The sequence below is a fragment of the Sebastes fasciatus genome, chromosome 18 (genome assembly GCF_043250625.1).
Source record: "Sebastes fasciatus isolate fSebFas1 chromosome 18, fSebFas1.pri, whole genome shotgun sequence".
Lineage (NCBI taxonomy): Eukaryota > Metazoa > Chordata > Actinopteri > Perciformes > Sebastidae > Sebastes > Sebastes fasciatus.
Window position 1 is genome coordinate 27,330,053 of NC_133812.1, and position 13,772 is coordinate 27,343,824.

At 41.6% G+C, this 13,772-nt stretch overlaps 1 protein-coding gene across 1 annotated transcript; it reads right to left on the reverse strand.

The window, feature by feature from the left end:
* Positions 1–4,769: 4,769 nt before the first annotated feature.
* On the reverse strand, positions 4,770–11,267 carry LOC141756084 (interferon-induced protein 44-like). The gene is made up of 6 exons (XM_074615565.1): positions 11,206–11,267; positions 10,822–11,017; positions 7,276–7,422; positions 6,980–7,157; positions 6,616–6,716; positions 4,770–5,172 (listed from the first exon to the last, which is right to left on the reverse strand). Exons 1-6 carry the CDS (start codon positions 11,250–11,252, stop codon positions 4,978–4,980), a joined length of 864 nt encoding a protein of 287 aa, XP_074471666.1. The 5' UTR covers positions 11,253–11,267; the 3' UTR covers positions 4,770–4,977.
* Positions 11,268–13,772: the final 2,505 nt, after the last annotated feature.

The window sequence follows — 13,772 nt, forward strand, 5'->3', positions numbered from 1 at the left end:
AATTACAAGTGTGTGTGTGTGTGTGTGTGTGTGTGTGTGTGTGTGTGTGTGCGTGTGCGTGCTGAATGACAAAGATATGGACAATAATCTCTAGAGATGCACTTTCTTTCCAATCTGATACCTGAATTAGGATATCTGCTGGTGCCGATATCAGAGCTCTTTCTGCATGAAATTTGCACTGCAGTTTTGCATTAAACTAAAATGTATTCCAAAACAATTTATTTGAATTCTTCACATACAAACAGGAGTAGGAGTCCAAATTGCTCTGGCAACTCCTTCAATGTTTTGAAAAACTTGATCAAATTAAGCGCACAGAAAAACTAGTAGATTTGTACACATGAGGAGTGCAATGGCAATGCAAAGGTTTTGTGTAGAGAGATAAATATCTACACTATCTAATAAATTAAAAACAACAATGTGCGCGACTGAAACTCAACAGAAGAAGAAGGAGATGGGGCGAGATGTACGTCTACGTGGCGTAAGACGTCTCTTATTACTTTCAGGAACATGACGGGCAAGGAGCTGTTTTTGTCCGGTGTCAATGTTCCTGTAATGTATTTATTATTTACTAATAATTTTCATACATTATTTGGATATTTTTCCGATTTTTTTGTGGCTATTTGCCTTTATTTTATAGTGACAGTTACAGTCATGAAAGGAGAGAGAAAAGGGAGGAAATGCAGCAAAGGGCCACGAGTTGGATTCCCGGGCTGCTGTGGTAAGGCCTTTGTACATGAGGCACCCGCTTTACCAGGTGACCTACTGGGGCTACATTTTCTTTTCACATATTTTTAGGACATTTTTTTTTCAATATTTTTCAGATATTTTTTGGATATTTTCCACAATTTATTTTCATATTTATTATTTTTATTTATTAATTTATTTGCCAGGGACAATATATGTAGGCATTGTTACACTTAATTAAAGTGCAACCGATGCAATGTATATAGGACTTCTATCCGTAGTTCATTTGCAGACCTTGTCCCCGTTTAGGCTTTTAAGAAAAAAATAAAAAATACATAATACCACATCATACATAAAATCACATAATACAACATCATACATTACAATCAATTGACATAGGTATGTTCCCAATCAATAATCATTGATCACAGGTTTGGTTTAGTTTAAGCCAATATTTCACCTTGTTTATCAAATTTGAGTTGTGAATCCAAAATGACATATTTTACTAATAATTTTCACATATTTTTCAGAATTTTTTTTGTTTACATATTTTTTTGATATTTTCCACAATTTTGTTTATTTAACTACAAACCGCAATCTTTTCTTAAACCTAACTAAGTAGTTTTGTTACCTAAGCCTAACCAAGTCGATCATTTCCTAAACCTAAGCAGTTTTATTTTGAAAAGACTGGAGCGGAAATTGACACATGCGTTGCTGGACATTCGTAGAAAAAGAGAAATTTGTGTCTATGTACACGAATCAAATAGAATACATTTTGTGACTATTTCACAAACTGCCGTGAGACTGTGTTGTTTGATAACAAAAAAGAGAAAAAAGGTGTGAAATCTTTCATTAATCAAGAGAAATACGGAACAATTATGAGTCCCCCGGGGAAATCGGGAAGGTTAGCAAATGTTTTTTTCTTCATTTTAAGAATAAAAAACTATTAACAATACATTTAAAAACAGTTTTTTTGACAACAACATGTTTTAGCTCTTTAAAGTATTCACATTTTACCTTAATCAAGGAGTTTAAAGAAGTTATAATTATTATAGTATTTAATTCATATATAGTTATGATTAAGTGGTTCTGTTCCGTCTGTGTTCACACTTTGAGATGGTGATAGGAAGAAGATTCAACCAGCAGCAGCAACAGGAAGTCAACAGTAAATAACAGCATGCTGCCCTCTGCTGGGGCTCTCTGCTGATACAACTGTTAAATAAATTCACTGTCATAGTCAGTGTGAGCTCAGAGGTGACACAGGTTATGATTTCCTTTTAATAATAATAATAATAATAATAATATATTTTATTTGGTGGCGCCTTTCAGGACACCCAAGGACACCTTACAAAGATAAAATACATACTCGATTTTCCCTTTTTAACATTTTGCAACATGCGTTTGTACACAGTCTCTCAGACCTTCTGGTGATCTTTGACACACATTTTAAGTTCTGAGTGCAGTATTGCTGAAATTCATATTATCTGCTTATAAACTCCACAAACCTTTATCAATCACAACCAGATATTAATTTGACTGAAATCATTTATCACTGCAGGGCGAGTGGTGAAAATTGGATACCAACCATTTAACTATGATTTGAGAAATTAGTAATAATTTTGCTATTTAGTTAGTTTATTTAGTAATGTAATTTATCTGCAGTTTAAAATTGGCCCTTGAGCTGTAATGATGTCTTCCAGCCTGTGTGAGGCGCTGTGACCATGTGATGAGCAGAACAGAGAGGAGGTAGTTTGAGTTTCAGAGATTGAATATACCAGTATCTCAGCTTTTAATAAGTCTGCTTGGTAACATTCTGTCAAACCAATTTTAAAATGTTTTAATATTCTATGTATCCCGCCGACAGAAAAATATCCTCCACCTCAGACATACAAGCAGTCGCTGAGACTCACCATGACGAAGCTTTAAAATATCATCATCTACAGCTGCTATAGCAGAGTAGTCAAACATATTTTATATCAAACTGAATTTAAATGTTCTGCATTTTTGTACTACAATTTCCATTCGGACCCAACGACTTTAAGAAACCCTGTTTTAGACCCTTTTTGTGTCGACGTCATGATGAGGTCACGGTGTTAGCTGGAGGCTAAACAAAGGAAAGACTGGAGGCTAACGATAGCAGTGGGCTAAAGTTACACATCTAAAATGTCATGTTGCTGTGTTGTTGGGTGCCAGAATCCAGATATCACAGACATTAGAGATGACAAACTGTGATTCGAGGCTCTAGCGAGGTACAATATCGGCGAAACGTTTCAGAGATGGAGAGAAAATGTTGCTAATATTTAGCCAAATGGCTCACGACTGCCGTTAGCAGAAGGCTAAACTATTAGCAACCTTTTCTCTCCATCTCTGAAACGCTTCACCGATATTGTACGAATCCCTTTTTAACTGACTTTACTGAAGGATAGTTAACTATAGGCATCAAAAGATTTATACGCCCTCAATTTATCTTTACAGCGCTGCCGTTGGCCACCAACCCGCTGGTTGGACGGCTGGCTACTTAGCTAGCTTAGCATTCGCCACGCTGTCATGCAACACAGAAAAGGAGCCGAACAAAGTTGTCCCTCATCTGGAGATAGCACTGTGCTTTCCTACGCTGTGACCAGAGTGTGAGGATGAAGCATTAAGTTGTTCAATTTTACTTATTTAGTGACTGGCTAGTTAGCTAGCTACCTCGCTAATTCTACCATAATACAGAAAATGCGCCCAACAGCGGACAGCGCCGGGTCACGGTACGTCTGCCTCTACTTTGCCAGCAGGAGAGCAGGCGATAGCTAGCTATCTTGTCAGTCTCCAGACAAGCTAGTTAGCTAAATAGCAAGTTACGGAGACAGACAATCTAACGTTATCCAGCCGTCTCCTCCTCCTGCAGTATTCTCCAGCGGCGTAGGGGTCGGCTAATCTGGTCCCGTTGATTAATGTTAACTTTCTCAACTAACGCTGGTGATCCTGGAGAGTTCTCTGGAGAATTCTGGCGCCGTTGGCATAGAACCGTACTTGACCGTTAGCTTGTGGTCTGTAGTAGCCAGCAGAGCGATGTTCTGGGCCGGACTAGCCCCATATCTGTGACCTTAGCACTTTGTACAACACATTACATGATTCAGTAACGCGACGTTCCGAGGTCACAGATAGTGTTGGTGGTTTGTGTTTAGATAGCTGCTGGAAAAAACAGTTTACATTCCCAAAAGAATGCCACCTGATTTAATAACACAGGTGAGGGTGGAGGCCAACAGTCCTCTGCTCCGTATTGCTCCGAGAGATACAGATTTGACAACAACAAATTATTAGAGGGTTAGAAAAGCAAGATTTATTGTGTCCAGCTGTTCATTGAAGCTACATGGTGGTGACATTTGTGCAATATTACAATACAAGACTTTAAATATTTGGTATCTTTTGGCATCCCTTTGCTGCAGGACGTCCCATCTCCCCCCCCCCTTTACTGTCTATATTCGGCTGTACTACTATCTACTAAAAGCAAAAAAATGGAGACACTGTTGGATTGAGGGATTTCTACAGCAAATTAAAGGCAGAAATTGAAGCATGGATTTTTGTCCGAAAAAATTGCAATGAAATCCTTTGTTCCAACTGATCGCCATTTGCTTCTGTTTGTTGGATGGTGAGTGTGTATTTTTGGGGCCTTGGAACAATGGGAGTTTGTTTTTCAGGGTAACAGACTGTCGGACAAATGGGCTTTTTCGGTCCAATGGGACATTTGTCGGACTATTGGTGTTTTGGAATAAAAATGGACCATCCCTTTCTCAACACCAAGTAATGTACGACAAACAGTACTACCTCAACAATCAAATAAAGGACAATGTATGGCTTGAGATCAACCAGCAGCTGGGATACGATGAAGATGGTAATGTGGCTGATATGCACTTGCTAACATTATTTTAGTCACGGAACGGGGCTAGCCACAACAGCTAATGTTAGCATCAAATTTGTGGTCAGATTAGTTTATGTATTGTGTACTTAACTAAGACATTCAGTGGTTTTGGCTCATTGACGAAAAATGGAACACGGCAACGCGGCTAATTTGCACCGATTTTCTGTATTTCCGCACTGTATTTTTGCATCACACTAAGAAAAGTATTCAAGTCATGAATATTTACTGAGAAACACTGATGATTTGAGCCAGGTTTCTGGGGGCTTTAAAGCTATAACACATACAAACAAATAAGCAAAGAAATCATGCAGAAGATTGTGTTAGAAATCATGCTGGTTGATGTTGCAGATTGTTATTTTGACAGCATGAAATACGTTTTTATGCTGCAATCAAGCAGATGTGTCTGAAGCTTCAGGCTGACTGTTGTGGGAGTTGATGAAGTCATCTCCGAAGTTGATGATGGATTTCAGTGAGCTCAGGATCAGTGAGTCAATGTCACTGTTGAGGTCGATTTCTTCATGGTAGTTCTTCACAGGGAAGATGCAGTTCATGGGAATACCCACATCTGCACTGAACTGCTGCATCTACATTTAAAAAAATCACAACATTTCTGTTCACAAATTACAGCTCAGAACGATTAAGACTAAGCATGGAACCAAGCCAACCATCTACGAGATGAATCATGACCATTAAACATTTGATTCTGAGCAAAAAAGCATTGGAAAACGGGAAAAAGGCAAAGGTACAAGACTGTTTATATAATTATTATAAGAGTGAAGGAGCTACTCATCCCTTAAACCATTGTGAATTTCTGCTTCTGGAAACTCCTGAAAAACTTTTAAATGAAATGTCGATCTAAAATAAGACAGATTTAGCAACTGCATGCCTTATTTCTCACCGCACCTCGTTTACAGAACCACATTTATATTTCCATGATATCATCCAGCAGCGCGTAGAGGAACGTACCCTTACTATCCGTTTGCAGGTGTGGTAAACATTGCTATTTTAACAGCGAGCTCCACCAATCAGACCGTCGCTGTTACACTTAGGATTGTGGGTAGTGCAGTACGTCTCCAGGACATCGCGAATAAACAACACAGTCTCACGGCAGTTTGTGTACAAAAACACGAATTCCCCTTTTTTTTCTTGACGCTCAGAACGACTTTCAACAACGTATTTTTAGTGCTTTTTCCCACGAATATCCAGCAACAAGTGATGCATGTGTCAATTTCCGCTCCAGTCTTTTCAAAACGAAACTACTCAGTTAGGTTTAGGAAAAGATCGACTTGGTTAGGCTTAGGCAACAAACTACTTAGTTAGGTTTAGGAAAAGATGGTGGTTTGGGTTAAAATAACTCCGTAAGTTCCGTACCTGAAGTATGGAAGTTACGTGACAAATAAATCAACGTTGACTTCTGGTTTCACACGGGACACGAACACCGGTCTTCTGGGTGAAAGTCACGTGTTTTTTGACCCACCCATCCACCCCGACCCCGACCCCGACCCCGACCCCATGCTGCTTTCACCACTAATTATACTTCCTGGTTCACAATTACGTGGATTATGAGAATTGATTTCGTGTTGACCATCATGAAAAAAATGTGAAATTTGTGTCTATGTACACGAATCAATACATTCAATTTCATGACTATTTCACAAACTGCTGTGCGATCGTTTCACAATCTCGTAACTCGTGGTTAGTCTACCTTGGATGGTTACAACATTATGGCTAATAATCAAATCTGCGATTCAGAATATGAATGGGATTTTCACTTCCTGAACCTCACTGTTGAGCTCTATAGCCTACAGTCTATGATCTGTATACAACAGCAGTAATCCTACAACAGGAACTTTGTGTTACGTGTATTTGAATTGGCCAGGACCCCGGGACTGGGTATCAGAAAAAGTATAGGAAGAGAATAAATCGGATAGTGCTCATATATTTAAAATGTTTTGACCTTATAACTCAACACATTTTCAACTGACTCCATCTCTGTGCAAATTTATAATATTATTAATTAAACATACCTTTTCCTTCAGGTACTTGAGCTTGTAGACCTTCTTTAACTCATTTTTGATTTCAGGACAGGCCAAGTCAATCTTGGTGAAAATGGCCACTTGAGGAATCCCTGTCAGGACAAAAGGCAGAAAACTACTGAGGCCCGTAACTGACATGAATAACTTTCTCAACTAACACTCGTGATCCTGGAGAGTGAGTGACAGTACATATTGAGAGAAGCTAGTACTTTCTTCAGCCATTGTTAAAAAAACAAGCCAACAATACTTGCTAGCCAGAGAATTATTCTGCCTCCACTTAACGCTCCGCCCACAAAATACTTCATCATGTTTACTAACAGAAAAGAGGTCTATAAAGAGAGATTTCTGCTCTCACCCAGTTTACTGGCTTCCTTCCTGATCTCCCGAATCTTCCACACAGTTTCTTCTCTCACTTGAGAAAATGTGTCGGCAGGAACGACACAAACCAGAACGTGCACTTTGTCGTTGTCAGTTGAATGTTCGTTGTAGAAAGCATTAGGCCCAAGGTCCGTCAACATTGATTCAGGATCGAACTGGAAAACAGGTTCAAATCAAGTTAAATGACAATTGCACTATAAATAACTTATAATTCAAAATAATAATATTAAGTAATTATGTGGAAAAAATCTGCAAAGTTTGCAGAAACTGTACCTTGTAACCGTCCTTCACATGTCCCATCATAGCCAGTTTGACGTCATTCACAAGGACACCTCCGGTTTGACCCAGGCCCATGATGTCATTGGAGACAAAAGGGTAAAAGGTCTTTGGATTTCCTTTTGGGATCTTGAAGGTTGTGTACTATAAAGCACATATAGAGAAAAGCGTTATTATCACTGTGAGCAAAAACAGACTGCATTAATAACTTTGAATAAACAATCGACCAGTACTCTATGCAGCAACAGGGGCGAGGCTTCAAGGCTCTGAGGACCGAGGAAGCCAAGTAATTGGCCTGCTTCGAACGGGGACGTGCTTTAAATGGGCATGCCCCTGATAATGTTACAAGCAGCACTCCCGGGGAATAAGCAATTGGCCCGCTCGGAACAGGCATAACCAAACAACGCTGCAAACAGCACTCCTGGAAGACAAGCAATCTCCCTGCTTGGAACGGAAACTTACTTTGAAGGGGCACGCCCCCCGATAACGCTGCGAGCAGCACTCACGGGGAACAAGCAAGCGGCCTGCTTGGAATGGGCACGACCGAAAACGCTGCGAGCAGCACTCCTGGGGGACAAGCAATCGGCCCACTCGGAACGGGAACGTGTTCGGAAGGAACGGGAACAAGCTTTGAACGGGCACACCCCCTACAACGCTGCAAGCAGCGCTCCCAGAAGCCAAGTAATCGGCCCGCTCGGAACGGGTACGTACTTTGAAGGGGTGCGCCCCCAACAACGCTGCGAGCAGCACTCCTGGGTGCCAAGCAATCAGCCCGCTCGGAACGGGAACGTACTTTGAAAGGGTACGCCCCCAACAACGCTGCAAGCAGTGCTCCCGGGGGCCATGCAATAGGCCCACTTGGAACGGGAAAGTGCTTCGAACGGGCTCGCCCCCCGGATAACGCTGCAAGCAGCACTCCCGGGGAACAAGCAATTGACTCGCTCGGAACAGGAACGCTCTTCGAACGGGTACGCCGCCGACAACGCCGCAAGCAGCAGTCCCGGAAGTCAAGCAGTCAGCCTGCTTCGAACGGGAACGCGCTTCAAACGGGCACACCCTCAATAATGCTGCAAGCAGCACTCCCGGAAGCCAAGCAATCGCTCGAAATGGGAACGCACTTCGAACGGGAATACCCCCGATAACATCGCAAGCTGCACTCCTGGGGAACAAGCAATCGGCCTGCGTGGAACGGGCACAACCCGACAATGCTGCAAGCAGCACTCCTGGAAGTCAAACCACCTGCCCGCTCGAAACGGGAACACGCTTCGAACAGGCACACCCCCAACAACACTGCAAGCAGCACCTCCGGAAGCCAAGAAATTGGGCCGCTCCGAACGGGCACTGCTCTAGTAATAAAAATTATTCAAAGAAAGAAGAAACAGCAGACATAAATGAGAACACATCAGAAACATTTTGAACATTTCTCATGACCTTTACTTACTGAGAAGTTGAGGCAGCTTCAGTTGACTAAACCTGCAACCTTAAAGGGACTATTTGTAAGAATCAGAAATGCTTGTTAATAGCGACACCTGTGGCCGTTTGCGCTTGTGCTCGCTCTAAATAGACATGAACGAGCATCGCTCAAAACAGTGAGGAGACACACGTCAGCTAAAACCACAATATCACTCTATATTTCAGCTGCTTTGCAGTAATGTTAGCTGACCAGACGAAGGTCTCTCCATGAATCAGTGCTGATCCTAGTGTTCGCTTTTGGCCGCGACCGGAGGGAACAGGGGAGACACCGGAGTTTTGGTCGGAGACGATAACGTTACTCTCTGCGGAGCCCCGTCACTTCACAAGACACGGGAAACCTCTGTTGGTCTGGAGGAGCTGCAGCAGTTATTTCTGCACAAACATCCACTGTACATTCATTAGATATTCTCAGAGCTACGAAGTCTTCTGCAGTGTGGAGTGAGCGCGCATGCACGTGAGGTGGAGCTAGATGACTGAAGGCAGGCAGAGGAGCAGAGTACAGCAGAGACTCCGGTCCTGGAGACCAAAGCTACGGTCTCCCCCGTGTCCTCCGACCGTGGCCAACACTGTTTAACAGACGGGCTTCACTAGATACAACTTTGCTGTTTTCGTGCTTCCGTGTAGTTTGTGTTGGAGTCTTGTCTGAACAGCGTAGCCACACGCGAGCGCGCATGGGACACCGACAACAACTCAACTTAACTCAACTTTATTGTAGCCCAAAGTGATTCACAGTGCAAGATTAAAACAGCACAGATTTAAAAAAACAAAACAAAAACAAGACAAAAAATAAACAATATCATTTTGCAAAACAACAATAAACCATAAAATGTTCAATTACATAAAGTTCAGTAGAATAAATAGGCTCAAGAGATAGAAATATTATGAAAATCAATGATTAAGTCTTAAAAACTGAGGCAATAAATGACGAGGCACCTTAAAGGGACTATTTGTAACTTTCAGAAATGCTTCTTAACAGCGACACCTGTGGCCGTGAAATCAACGAAAGTTAGCGTCGAGCTCGCGCTTTCTCGCTCTAAATATACCTGAACGAGCATCGCTCAAAACAGTGAGGCGACACACGTCAGCTAAAACCACAATATCACTCTATATTTCAGCTGCTTGGCAGTAATGATAGCTGACCAGACGAAGGTCTCTCCATGAACATGATTTAGATCTGATCCTAGTGTTGGCTTTTCCTGCCTAAGTGCAGGCTGAAGCAGCGGGGCTCTGCAGCGTGTCTCCCTGCTCTCTCTGCTCGCAGCCGGAGAGAGCAGAGGAGACACCGGCACCCGGTCGGTAACGAGAAGACAACGTAACTCTCTGAAGAGCTCCGTCACTTCACAAGACACGGGAAACCTCTGTTGATCTGGAGGAGCTGCAGCATTTATTTCTGCACAAACGTCCCCTGTGCATTCACTAGATATTCTCAGAGCTAAACTAACTCTTCTGCAGTGTGGATTGAGCGCGCGTTCACGTCTAGAGGTGGAGGACGCGCGCGCTGTCTGAGTGAAGGAGAGCAGGCAGCGGAAACGAGGCTCCGGCCACACGCGAGTGCGCATGTGTGCCGACCCGCTACATTTATACGCTTAAAAAGTTACAAACAGTCCCTTTAAGTAAAAGCCAGGCTAAAAAGATAAAGGTTTCCTCTAAAAATGTCCAAGTAGGTGGAGTCCTCACAAGAAGTCAAACAGGAAGTCAATTAAGGCTTCCCGTCAGCTGTGGGCCTTAAACAGTTTATGTGCAGCAGTTGTGTCACTGCTGCATGTTCAGAAACTTGTCTTCCTGAATAATAGTTGTATTAGTGGATTGTTCTGCTGTTGTTTTAATATGATGCTATGATCTCTTTTATCCATAGCTTTACTTCCCTTTGTTTTAATATTGTTTACTTTAAAGTGACTTTAAGCTGCTGTTCTTATAGAGTTTTATTATAACTTTATTTCTCTTCCACTGCAAAGGCAGAAACCTCTCACTTTGTAACCCTTGGTTGAAAAGTAGTAAAATAAATACGAATAAAAGTTTGCAAAGTTTTGGGATGTTTTCTTTATCAACACAATCAAACGTTCCTCATACCTTTTTGGTGAAAGAGTCGCCCAAGGTGTTGTCCGCCAAAGCTTGCGTGTACATTCGGCCACGTAAGATACTTTCGACAGAGTTGATGAAACTGGACTTTCCAGCTCCAACCAGTCCGTGAAGAAGAATCCTGAGCAGCTGGCCTTCAGTCTGAGGTTTGTAGTCCTTCACATACTGCAGAACGCTGGATTGGTCTCTGCTCAGAGAAGGAGACGTTACATTAGAGTCATCTTATAGAAACTTTCACCAGATCTATGTCACACAACAACTGGGAAGTTAATTAGGATGTCATCAAATGAGGAAACAAACAGAACAGGTCCATCACAAGTACATTTGTGACGTTTGTAAGTGAAAGATTTTGTTGAAAAAGGTGCAGATACTCACTCCCACGGTATGTCCCTCCATTGTTTGTTGAAAACTGATGAATGCATGACAGATGTTCAGACAAAATAAAAGATTGTGAAAATACAGTCATCATGCAACAATGTGTAGTTTTAAACAAGAAATATGTTATTTTTAAACAATCTTACATGGAGGAGCTGCTCCAGGGAATTGAGGTTTGGACTGTTCAGCTCCCATGACTGGAGAATAAAATACAGTAAAACTCTGAGTTCATATTTCAATGTGTGAGTGACACTCAACCAAACACATAAAAAAACAGCAGCACAAGACGCAGAGTTGAATCAAATTAAACTACATTATACTGAGAGACACAAAGTCTCAATATTATAAAAAAAAAATGTGATTAATTTTTCCATGATGATATCAGTTCTTACAATGATCATATTTTGTATATTCTATTCAAAACAAATAAAAAGCTATTTCACAATCACAGGAAGAACAAATGTATTACACGTCTGTGGATAATGGAAACGTTGTACCTGGGTTGTTGTTCTGGAACAAAGTGAAAGCCCGTATGTGAGAGTTGGACTATGAGCAGTATTTTATGTAGTCATCAGTTAGACACACCCAAAATACACAGAAGTCTTTTCAGACCACAAGCCTCACATTTTCACTTTCATTTTCAGCAGGATGTAGAAAAAAAACAACAGTAGATGTAACATAGAAGTGGTTTACATCATCTGAAAGCTGGGAACTTGAAGACTAATTTGAGGTGCAGCTCAGCACTGTGTGTCAAGTTGTTCTAGTAATAAATCCGAAATAAACATGAATTAATTCATTAATTATTTCAAATCAATTGTAAAAGTGTTTATACGGGCTTAGAACATTATGATAGCAGTATATGATGGTCATCTCCATGTTCTATTATGTCTCATAGGTTGTTGCAGCAATTTTTGGGTTGATGCTATTTGGTGCTAAATTTAACCATTTTTTTACCACTTGAGAATTGATAAAAATTATCAATAATCCCTCCAAAATCCCACATTAAGACACCAAGACCTTGAGGAACACCGTAAAAAAGCCATGCTGTGATTTGGAATCAAAAACTTTAGACATCTGGAGATTTCTGCAAGAATTGCATTTCTCGGCAATTGTATGACGAGCACTTCTGTTGGGTAAACTGCTCAGAAACCCCCTTAATGTCAATCGTCAAAGCAGAGTTCTTTTCCTCTGTCTTTTGAGCTGCGACCAGCAGCTCTATAGCTCACTCTGCTCATCTACATCGCCAATATTGTACGACTCTCTTTCTGACTGACTTTACTGAAGGATAGTTAACTATAGGCATCCAAAGATTTATACGCCCTCAATTTATCTTTACAGCGCTGCCGTTGGCCACCAACCCGCTGGGCGGACGGCTGGCTACTTAGCTAGCTTAGCTTGCTAATACCACCATCATGCAACACAGAAAATAAGCCAAACAAAGTTGTCCCTCATCTGGAGATAGCACTGTGCTTTCCTACGCTGTGACCAGAGTGTGACGATGAAGCATTAAAATGTTAAATTTTACTCATTTAGCTACTGGCTAGTTAGCTAGCTACCTCGCTAATTCCAACATGCTACAGAAAATGAGCCCAACAGCGGACAGCGCCGGGTCACGGTCCCTCTGCCTCACTCCTCGCCGCTAGGAGACGACTTCACCGGGAGGAGAGAAGGCGTTAGCTAGCTAGCTTGTCAGTCTCAATCAGACAATCTAGCTAGCTAACTAACGTTATCCAGCCGTCTACTCCTCCTGAAGTAATCTCCAGCGGCGTAGGGGTCGGCTAATCTGGTCCCGTTGGTTAATGTTAACTTTCTCAACTAACACTGGTGATCCTGGAGAGTTCTCTGGAGAATTCTGGCGCCGTTGGCATAGAACCGTACTTGACCGTTAGCTTGTGGTCTGTAGTAGCCAGCAGAGCGATGTTCTGGGCCGGACTAGCCCCATATCTGTGACCTTAGCACTTTGTACAACACATTACATGATTCAGTAACGCGACGTTCGGAGGTCACAGATAGTGTTTGTGGTTTGTGTTTAGATAGCTGCTGGCAAAACAGTTTACATTCCCAAAAGAATGCCACCTGATTTAATAACACAGGTGAGGGTGGAGGCCAACAGTCCTCTGCTCCGTATTGCTCCGAGAGATACAGATTTGACAACAACAAATTATTAGAAGATTAGAAAAGCAAGATTTATTGTGTCCAGCTGTTCATTGAAGCTACATGGTGGTGACATTTGTGCAATATTACAATACAAGACTTTAAATATTTGGTATCTTTTGGCATCCCTTTGCTGCAGGACGTCCCATCTCCCACCCGCCCTCCCCCCTTTACTGTCTATATTCGGCTGTACTACTATCTACTAAAAGCAAAAAAAAAAGAGAAAGAAATTAATATTATGTTTTGTGGGTTTCAACAATGTTGATTGTTAATGGGATAATCAACATGAGTTGATGGAGACACTGTTGGATTGAGGGATTTCTACAGCAAATTAAAGGCAGAAATTAAAGCATGGATTTTTGTCCGAAAAAATTGCAATGAAATCCTTTGTTCCAACTGATCGCCATTTGCTT

What these genes read in the sequence shown, in the direction of transcription:
- LOC141756084 (XM_074615565.1), bottom strand. Translation starts at nt 11,252, where the DNA reads ATGCATTCATCAGTTTTCAACAAACAATGGAGGGACATACCGTGGGA. An exon ending in GAAGGAAGCCAGTAAACTGG is followed by an intron (nt 6,717 to 6,979) that starts GTGAGAGCAGAA and finishes TTGTCCTGACAG; the next exon opens with GGATTCCTCAAGTGGCCATT. An exon ending in TCAAGTACCTGAAGGAAAAG is followed by an intron (nt 5,173 to 6,615) that starts GTATGTTTAATT and finishes TTTTAAATGTAG; the next exon opens with ATGCAGCAGTTCAGTGCAGA.